This window comes from Lipotes vexillifer, unplaced genomic scaffold (assembly GCF_000442215.2).
Source record: "Lipotes vexillifer unplaced genomic scaffold, Lipotes_vexillifer_v1.1 scaffold151, whole genome shotgun sequence".
NCBI classification, from domain to species: Eukaryota; Metazoa; Chordata; class Mammalia; order Artiodactyla; family Lipotidae; genus Lipotes; species Lipotes vexillifer.
The window spans coordinates 576,772-587,775 of record NW_006778186.1 but is presented as its reverse complement, the minus strand read 5'-3'; the positions used below and the strand labels follow the sequence as shown (position 1 = coordinate 587,775).

Genomic DNA, 11,004 nt, shown 5'->3' with positions numbered 1-11,004 from the left:
AGGGAAAGATGATGACTTGTGCTAGTGGTTTATGTTTGGTGCTAGTAGTTTCATATAGGCTCCTGTTTGCTGCTTATGCATTAAAACTCTCTGCATATGTTATATTTAGTGAGGAATCAAAGACGTTTTAAAAAATATATATAGTTAAACATTAAGGGGATGTGCAGAGATGATCACGGTTTGGCTCTGGAAATGAAGTCAAATATAAATGAGATATTACACACATAAAACTCTTTATGGGGTCTATTCTTGGAGTCATTGCAGGTTTCTCTCTAAGGCCCTTTCTACATACTTGCCCCTCAGCCCCAGCTAGTGATCTAATCTTTATATCAGAATGGCTCCCCTTTGATAGTTTAATAAGGGAAGACCTCTGCCCCAAGAAGGTACTTAGCCAGAGGGGCTAAGAGGGTCCTGCCCCTCTGCTGGTTTCCCTGGTAACCGATGAGCCAAGCTGATGGCAATTCCCCCTATAAATGGTAACCTCCCTATTACCCCCGACTCCCCTGCGACGTCGGCCACCACGTCCTGCCCGCCCTCCACCACACATGGTGGGGTGTCGCTCCAGGACCTTGCTTCAGACATTTAAGCTCCGCCATCCATTAAACCATTGATGACTCTTTCGCTGACTCTGGGCTCTTTCTTCTGTCTTGAAGCTGGGCAAGTGCAGGCCTCGTAGGCCAGCGGGGTGCAGCCCAACACCCATCAACGAAATAAAGGTAAGCAAAGCCCTCTTTTGGAAGGGAAGACATTATTATATGCTGTTTGTGGGTCTCCAAAGTATTAAATGTAAAGAATTTACACTGTTGGTTAGTAGTTGTTTTTTCCCTCACATACATACCTTTTTTTTTTTTTTTCTTGCGTTAAGAGGGCCTCTCACTGTTGTGGCCTCTCCCATTTGCGGAGCACAGGCTCCGGACGCGCAGGCTCAGCGGCCATGGCTCACGGGCCCAGCCGCTCCGCGGCACGTGGGATCCTCCCGAAACGGGGCACGAACCCGCGTCTCCTGCATCGGCAGGCGGACTCTCAAGCACTGCGCCACCAGGGAAGCCCCATACCTTTTTGATTTAAAAAATTTTATTCCAAATTGACCTCCGTGGTTTACAAAAGGGAAAATGAAAATGAATTTGAAATCCAGCAGCACGTTTAAGTAGGATTTCTGTAGAGCTGTTAATTTTTGACATATTAGACTATTTTTAAGAGCCTGCGTGTTGTGCTCAGAAAACAGAAACCTTTAAGCACATAGGAGGTGCTTAAAAATATTTGCTGAATCAGTGCCAGAGGATCACGGTAAGGAACTTCTTTTCGAATTTACCAACATTTTCTGTTTGAATACATAGTGACAATTTAATTTCCCTCAAGATGGACTTCGCGCCTTTCAGTTGGGAGCAGATTTGTTAGCAGATAAATATTCACTATTGTGGAATATTTCACCCACCTGTTTAGGGGCATCAGCTTCAGTGAATTCAGAATAAATCATCTTGGCTTTGGAAGCAATTTTTTCTGCACTTTCTGTTTTCTTAAAGTCTTCACAGGCAAGCCAGAGCTCAACGTTTTCTTCACTGAGCTCTGATTTTAGGAATGTTCGAAAAGCATCTAGACCAGCTATAAGATATATGAGAAAAAATTTGTTTTTCACACAGTGCAGTCATACGACCAAAACAAGTACGTTGTATAGGGTGAGCATTTGAGGATTCAGTGGCAAATATTTATCATCCCTCTAAATATAACATTTATATATTTTAGTTTTTAACTTTAGAAAACTTTATTTTGGATCAGTAGTCATAAACATAAAACATTTATATCTGTATTTCTACAATTAGCATTTTTTAAATTGAATAATAACAGGTAGTGCTTGAAGTCTGGGATTCTCATAGGTCCCACCTCTTCCCATTATCTTATTTTTAGTCAAATTTACACATTTATTATTCGTTGCATTCATAAATAAAGTTTGTGACCACCTGTTTAGACTCTTCCTTTCTCTAGTTTCCACATTAAAATGGGCCCCGAAAATGTGCCCCAAAATCTTGTTCGGCACACCTAGAGTTTCTTTGGGAAGGTAATACTTCTAATAAATCTTTTAAGGCCGAGGACGGTTAAGAGTGGGCCTCTACAGAGGTAGCGGGTTAAAAAGATTACTGTCAAATTCCCAGAGTTGCCTGAACTAAGCCAGTCCTTTCAGTTCGTGTTACTCAGTTTCAGTTGGCGCCTTCTAATGGCAGTGTCTGATCATAAGTGAGACTGTGTTTCTCCGAGGAGGAAACACCCTTTGGCGCATTTGTTGCTCAGAGGGATTTGCCTTCCTACACGTTGGTGGGTTTCTCTTCCACCTGCCATGGGGGCCCCCATGCCTGCGCTCAAAGCAGCTCCTCCCTGACTGTGTGCTGAAGGGCTGACCCTTCAGGTCGCAAAGTAGAGAGAAATAAATTTATGGAGAATCGGGGGGAAAGGAAAAATTGGCCAGCAAAAAAGAAAATCTCGGAAAAAAGTGTATGGAAAAGGGGCCTAAGTTAGCTGTTCGTAGGTTGCTGCAGGTTGGAAGGAAAGTGAAGGTTAGTGAGAGAAAATAGAAAAGGGCTTCATGGAGCAAGATTAAAGTGTCTAAAAACACTATTAAAAATAGATTTAACAAGCTTTTAATTATTTGAAATAACAGGTCACTGCAAAGGGTTTTCAGGTACCAATGAAAATTCTCAGTAGAAATATTGGAGCGTGTGGATGTTGTTAATATGTGAGCACAATAAAAAATTCAATTAACTGCACATTTCTTGCATTTAAAAATACATCTGAGAAGCTTCTGAGATTCTGTGACACATATTTGGGTTATAAAAATCCTCTTAGTAACAGAGTTAAAATTTTCCATGAGGTCCAAACAATGGTGAATTTGACAGGTCTAAACAGAGTTTAGACTAAAATCTATTTTATGTAGTAGATTAAGCAATAATACTGAAAGAATAGTGTACATTCATGTCTGGCACTATTTTATTTGTGTGTCATTAAAGGCATATGAAGCTTTTTCCCAGTGAGGGTTATCTAAGTGCATCCCAGAGACAGGAAGTTAGAGATCAAGAGACTATTGTTATTTTCTTCCCACCTGCTATTTTAATGCAGGGCTACATCAAACTAACAACCATTTCCTTCTTTTCTCCTCCTATTGCTCTGTTCGGACACAAGGGAACAGAATAAACAACTAAAACTGGGGCTAGTTATCTCTATCTTGGACACACTATTGTTGAACTACTCGTCTACTCTATACATACAATTTGAATGTTCATAGGATGTCGAGTGACTTTGGAATAAAATGGTACATACAATCACTGTCATGTCATCTGAGGGCTCTCTACAGGAGGGAATGGCTACTGCTTAAGGCACAACAGGGGCTGATGGGTAGAATAGGTCAGCAATAGGTGGTGGAAGCCACCCTTAATACATGCGAGACATATCCTCAGGTCACAAGACAAGGAGGTCATATGGTAAGTCGTTTAACCATTTAAAGCATTAAAAAGCATGAGAGCTATTTCTCTGGTTTCATAAAAAGCAAAAACCAAACAGCTTTGCAGATGAATCTATGACTTTTCTGCTTTATGCGGGCATGAGGTACAAAAATCTCAGGAGGTTTGCAGGTGGAAGCATTTGCCTTCATCTAACACCTTCCATGTCCCTGTTCTGCGGTGCTGTCCCAGCCAACTCTCCCCCTGCAGATACCTTCCTGAGGCTCTTAGCAAACCTGATCTGTCCCGCTGGTTATGTATTTAAGGAAAAAAGAGACACGCCATTCGAAGCTTACAAAAATGCAATTCCATATCTCTGACATCTTTAATATATGTCCTTAGTTGGATTCTAGGTGTATTGTGGATTATTTTATGTCTGTGCTTTGGGAATTAGTTATTTGAGAATCATAAAATGAAAGTGTAATTTCATCTATTTCAGTCTAATTGTGTATATAAATAAACAGCCATGAAGAATTTATTCAGCTTTACCATGTTTTAAACTTTTCTAATATTCTGATATTTCCTTCATAAATTTAAAGTGGAAATGCCATTTGATTAGAACAAACAATACTGCATTTCAAACATTTTCTATGTATGTCTCTATAATGTCATTTCTATCCCATATGAAACAGAAATACTGCAAAGCAGGATTATGTATAACAAAAGCAGAATTCTACGTATCTTTGTAAATGACTATTTTGTATTAAATTCTTGGATGTTTTATTTATAATTGACCAAAATTACCTTATTAAGCCATCATATTAATTGAAAATATATATCCACAATGTACATATTAATATATACACACACATTTAAATATGTTTTTGTATTCACTAAAGTAAGAACTCAATTGAAATAAATATTGATACTTAAAAAACTTTATGTTAGCCTGCAGGACATGAAAAACAAGTGATTTATTTAAATTTTCAACTTTTCAATAGTTTGTATGTGTCTTTCAATTTGTAACAAAGGTAGTCATGATATACATCAGATGATAATGAGTCTAAGAAAATGACAACTTTATCACTTCCTATTTGGGATTTTCTTTTTGTTTTAACGTTTGGAATTTCTATCATCTTGTCTTATTTTGGACCCAACCTAATTCCATTTAAAGTTTGGGCCTGTATAAATTTGTGTGACTTTTGGGAATCTCATTCTTCAAATATTGATTAAACTCATACTGTATAACATGACTACAACTTTCAGAATTTAATGATTTTATTTTAATCATGGTATTTTTAAACCTATTATTAGTTGGATCTTACCTTGGTTGGTTAAAAGTGTATCCATATTTTCAGAACACACTGTTGTTTCTGTAGTTGGTGACCTGTGGAAACAACATCTACCCTTGACAACAGCATTGTGATCTTTTTCTTCTGTAACCTATAGTAATATTTGAGTTATGTGTATTTATTGAATTATATCATTTAAATTAGCTTTGCTTCATGAATTAAACTGCAAAAGGTCAACAAGAATTATATAATGTTTTCCACAGTAGAGAGCAATAGCAAATCAAAGTGGGATGTAATTTGACATCAGCAAATTATTAATCTGGCCAACAGTGTTAATAATACTTACAAATTCTTGAATTCTAATAAAGGCACGAGAGAGATTGCTCATTGTTCTAAATAGCCTCGTGAATTTCTTCTCAGCTATATTAATTGTTAATTTATATGGCATTACACTAGTCTATTCCTGAAGAGTTATCATGATAGCAATAATGACGAATGAACTGTTTTCTAAGTTTTCACAGTATACAGAATTGTCCATTTCATAATTATGCATCTTAAAAAAGTTTTTTTAAAGTTTTGATTAAGGATTTCTAACATGTGATGATTTTAAAAATGTTTATTTATAGTATTTTGAGAAGTCTTTACCCTAGTCTGAGACAGCCTTTATTTCTCTTTAGACTGGTATGCTTCCAGTTCTGGGTTGATTTATTTAAATCTAGGAATCAGTCAGGAGAGAGTAATATCTTTTCCAAAGCAGTCAAAAAATTTATTGGCTTAAGTCTTCTAAAGAAGGTATACTTTTAGGGATGTGATGTAGAAATAATAAATCAGATTTGAGATATAAACTTTCTGAGATGTAAATATATCATGCATTATTCCCCTTAATAAACAAAGATCCTGATGAAATAAGCCCCCATCCATAGAAAGCATCGGCTACCCAGAAGAAAAATTTTGGATAATGTAGCTGTGATGTGCAGATGACTTCATTATGGAAAGGAATGGTCTAATTGAAGGTTTCTATTAAAATGATTGGTAATAAAATAGAGTCTCCCATCCAGTCATTCTTATAAACTTTTACATGTGCATATCAAGGTGACTAGATGTATGTAGCATCTATGCTACATACATAGATGCTACTAGCATATATGCTAGTGTGACTTGATCTCTAAGCTTTTTTATTCTATTACTTTGTGTGATTTGCTGCAGTTTTCATCATTTGTGTCAGGAGTGACTCTGCTCCCTTCTGCTGTTGCAGTTGTAGTTATATTTTCAGATAGTAATGTCTGTCCTTGTAGAGGCTACATGGGGAGGCTATGTTGACAGGGAACTCATCTTGCTACCTCCCATTACTTTTATTTCCTATCTCCCATTTCTTTTACTTTCTTCCCCAGTGGCAGGCAGCTGATTTTCCTGTCTCCCTTGATCTACTAAATCCTGGGGACACAAGGTTTCCTGTGAAGCCATTTTGAAATGTTTTTTTTCATTCAAATGGACATTTTAAAAGATTTAGGTTGCATTTCCATCTTTCATAAATGCAGAATGGGGCCCGACATAAAATCTAATTTTCTGTAGAAGAGCTTGTGTGTACTATGAAAACTGTTACTGTGAAATGCTTACATTATATTTCATTTGAGTCAAATATTAGGTCTTCTGTCAAATACTAGGAATTCTATCAAATAGTGCTAAAATTATATGATTGCTTAAAACGCACGTGTTTAAAATGTGTGTATTTGTGGATTGAAATTTGGTGGTTAGCACGGTACTCAAATTTCTACATAGTACCTGTGGAATGTATGTTCATGAAGAGGGCAGAGAGTTTTGATCCCTAGTCTGGCCACACAGTACACACATTCTGAACAAGGAACAGCCGTCAAAGAAAAACCCTGAGAAATAGAATCTAGGCAGAATCGTTCAAGAATGAACATGTACTCCCCCATTTGTATGTAAGTTGTCTGTTGACAGGAAAATATGTTATTGTCCAGCACCAAGAACAGTGTGTCTGGTTCAAGAAATATTTGTTGGACATGTAAATAAATAATGACTGAATGGCCAAACCCCAAATAGTGGCAGGCATTAAAGCCATCAGTGGAAGCAGTGCAGTGGCTTTCAAGGTGCTGGTAGATGACCGTGATAAGAAGGTTACTAAGGGTGTAGTTGAATTGTGTTGACTTCAAAGTGTGTTTTGGGTGAGGAAAGAGGAGAAATGACGCAAAAGAATCACTAGGCAGTGACAGACCAGGGACCTCACTCTCAACCCTGAGCGTGTGAAATTGGAGGAAATGGACAACATCCATTCTGAAGGCACCAAAGCAAGCCATGTCCTTCAGGGAGAGCCAGAGTTTGCTTAAGTCCAAAGCAAAAGGAATATTCAGGGAAGGACTTGTTGGATGTAAAGGAGTCTTTTTGAAATGGAAGTGTTCAAATGAGTGGTAGCTATTCTTAGTGTCATCATGAATGTAGGGAAGCAGTAAAAACAGAAAAAAGAGAGCAAAGTCTGGGAGATGGTGTAGAACCAAGGACAAAAGAAAATTCCTAATGTTTTGAATTAGGGAGATATACTAAAAATATTATAGATATTCTATAGATATAGAATATCAGTGGAGATACTAGGATATTCTAGTAATATTTAAGGTCCACCAAATACTGACATTGTTGTAAAGGAAAAAGTTGTCCTTCAACCCTCTGAAGAAATACCCCTGCTGGTGTGTGATAATGCCTGGAATGCCCTCAGCTCACTGTTTTCTAATAGATTTCAAATTTGACTTGAGAGGTTCAATTTTGACTACCTGATATGATGGAAGGGTTGGTTGTAAGGCAGTATTTATTTTTCAGAAGTTAGGTGAAGTGCAACTATTTTAAGAAACAGTATTAATTTGCTGTTCAAATTTTTAAATTTGAGGTTGATTGTAATTCTTTGGAAGAGTAATTTCTATATGTGAATAAACTGAAAGACAATTTTTATAATAGCACTAAAATGAAAAGCAATGTACTGAATGTTTACAATCTATACCACATTGTGCTAATCATGTCACATACTTTACCTCATTTAATCTTCAAAATGACAGTCTGTTTTAATCCCATGTCACCAATGAGTAAGAAGACATAGACGTTAATAACTGGTGTAATATCACACATATATTAATAGGCAGTTAGAGTTCAAACACAGGTGCATCTGCTTGTAACCCAAACTCATTTTACAATTCTTCCTGGAATGGATGAGTCAATATACATATGCTTATACTTTGTTCATGTTTTGGAACATCTGTAATAAATGTTTCAAATAAATTTTAGGGTGTTTTTCCTGTAATAGAGTTTATTACACGTCACACAAGTATTTCCTCTAAATAACAGTTAAACTGTAGTAATTTCTACTCAATAGAAAGTTATCAGAAGACAGTGATTCTTCAATTTTGTACATTATCAAACAAAAATAGGACATTTCTTATGTTAGATGTGACTGACAAATAGGTTTAAAATTTTTAGAAACACAACTATATAAATGTTAAGAAAAATCTATTGAATTAAAATTGGGGGATAGAGGGGGTGGCTGATTTAAAAATGGACTGACTGGGTTGAATTTACTTGACAAGTGCTACCTTAAATAAATGGACAGTGTACTTCTCCCTCCCCTCTCTCTCTCTCTCTCTCTCTCTCTCTCACTTTTCTTTTTTCTCCCCTTTTATTTGGATTTTAGTTGGAACTTTACAAAGATTTTGTCTGGCTCTTCTCCATTGTGTGTTCGCATATATTTCCTGTAAAATTGTGGTGCATAGTCGGGGTAATTTTTGTGTGTGTGTGTATGACTTGCCTTGCCTTGAAATTCACTTGTGTATCTGGAGCCAAAATCACACTTAGTGTTTCACGGGGCTTTGGCTGATTTCCTTCATTAAACGAGTGCCGTCAAGGCCAGCAGTCCCCATATTATGTGTCCGGAGAAGAGCCAGGCCAGATGGGAACTGCGTGAAAGCTACCAGTTATCTTGCTAACTGTGCCCGCTAGAACCAGTTGTATTGCATTTAAAAATGTGGGCTCTGACAACTGAGCTCTCCACACTCAATTAGCGGTTTGCTGGAGAGCGAGAGATTCACGCAAGGAGCCCGTGTGCTCCAGGAAGTGACAGCTGCTGCCTTACCCCGCAGTTAATATCTATGTTCAAATTTCTCAATCCATGTTGCAACAACGAATGGTTTTTGCAAGGATCATATATATCTTATGTCTTTAACCTGAACATTTAATAATTTGGGAAAGCTTCACATAAAGGGAGCTCAGTGGGTTTTCTCCACTTTGTAGCCTTTCTTTATCTTAGCAAGTATAAAGAATTAACTGTTCAGGCAAGACATGCATTGTGGACAGATTTTAGAAAAGAAGAAATCAGTGGAGAGAGGAGAAAAAAATAAATCCGGAGGAAAGACAACAATTAGCATATTTATCATAAATGAAGGAAACAAAACATCGAGACTAATGAAGACTCAAGTGTTTTCATTTGTACATCTTCTGAGACAAAAATAGCTTTAAACAGCAACTCACTTCACTGGCATTTTTTGTTCCACTGTCTGGCTGTCACAGATGATGCTGAATTTCTCTTTCTGACTGATCTTCAAGCTGAAGGGAATGTGACAGCAGGAACATTACAATTAGTATGCAAATACCTATCCCCTGGGTTACAAATTGGCATTCTTTAAATCATGCTATTCTCAGCTTTTTTCATTTTGCTGTTAACTTTTCACTGGTCAGAACACTTAAACTTCTAAGTAACAAATAACTCTTGGAATGAGTGTGACATTTCCTCAAGTCTGTGGCATAACTGAAATAAATTCCATTTGAAAGTTTGGTTTCTAAAGTTCGTATACATCCGTTTACAAGACAACTACTGTTCACATGAGGTTAAATCAACTCGGGAAAAAACATATAGATATAATTCAATATTCACCTTTAGATCTTTAATCTGTCTAAAAGGTCATTTTCCTTTGTTCTTTGATTTTCAGAAAGTCTGGGGAAGAATTTCTTTTTTAGTACCCTTATTTTAAGTATATACGTTTAAGGATTTTAACAGCTTTATTCATGGGCTAAAATACTCTAACACAAGACATCACACTTTTTAAAAAATTGTGGATTATTATAGTTTAATAACATGCATTTCTCAATTTATTTTAACCATGCATTTTGTGCCAATATTTCTTTATACAGTGTTGATGTTTGAGTTAATAATACTTAAATATATTTATTAAGATAAAGGACTTATATTGGTATTTTTATTTGTAGTAAAATTTTGTACATGTTTCATCAAGCTTTTATGTCAATATGACAGAGTTCTTCGGTAGCAAAATTCTACCAATGTATATTTATGACCCTTAATGTAAATTAAACACTCCTGAAAGACTGACGATTTTCAGGGTAGAAGAAATAAAGGAGTCAGGGACTTCCCTGGTGGTCCAGTGGTTAGGACTTCACTTTCCAGTGTAGGGGGTGCGGGTTTGATCCCTGATCCGGGAGCTAAGATCCCACACGCCTCACGGCCAAAAAACCGAAACATAAAACAGAAGCAATATTGTAACAAATTCAATAAAGACTTTAAAAAAATAAAAGGTCCACATCAAAAATTCTTAAAAAAAAAAAAAAAGAGTCAGAAGACCACAGAAAAGCTGCTTGTCCCTGAGTTAGCATGGAAACATCCCCATTTCGTTGATCTATAGAAATGCCAGAGGGCATGTCCTAGGCAAGTGGCCCCGGGCTAATGAGACTGATCGAAGCAGAAGAGATGGCCTAAAAAGTATCATTAAGAAGGGATGCCATCAGTTAGTTCCATTTATTTGGTTAATTCAAGCACCATTAAGTAATGTTCTTATGATATGCAAAAACAGAATCATTAAACACATTTAGAATTGTTGTTGTGCTGATGGGGAATAAGGAAGTAGTTACTTTATATGCTTGAACACAGTACATTTTGAAAAATAAACTGTCCAAATTTAAAGACCCTCATGGTATAAAACATGCTAAGTCTGTAAGAAATATGAGTCAGGAGTAGACTGATTTTACATTTAAACTTTTGGAGTTCAATGCAGTTGCAAGTATACTCTTTCTCATAAGTCCTTCCACACGTACAATTGTTATTTAATGTGTCCTTCCCGTTCCTCTCAAGCTTCTTTTAATTGTTCAGGAAGAACAAAATTGAATTTTATTTACCAACCTGAAAGTTCAGAATAAATGAGCAGGTGAGTAAATAAACTGTCTTCTTAGGTAAATGATTCTTGATTATGTTTCAAAACCTCTTGACAAAAGATTGC

At 36.5% G+C, this 11,004-nt stretch overlaps 1 protein-coding gene across 1 annotated transcript in view; it reads right to left on the bottom strand.

Moving 5' to 3' along the window:
• The window catches only part of RGS21 (regulator of G protein signaling 21), a 22,024-nt gene extending 12,766 nt beyond the window's left edge, over window positions 1-9,258 (bottom strand). Inside the window, exons 1-3 of the mRNA XM_007451512.1 lie at window positions 9,248-9,258; window positions 4,754-4,830; window positions 1,436-1,602 (exon numbers count right to left, since the gene is read on the bottom strand). Coding sequence (XP_007451574.1) covers window positions 1,436-1,602; window positions 4,754-4,830; window positions 9,248-9,258 — 255 coding nt within the window. The remainder of the gene's footprint in view (window positions 1-1,435; window positions 1,603-4,753; window positions 4,831-9,247) is intronic.
• Window positions 9,259-11,004: the final 1,746 nt, after the last annotated feature.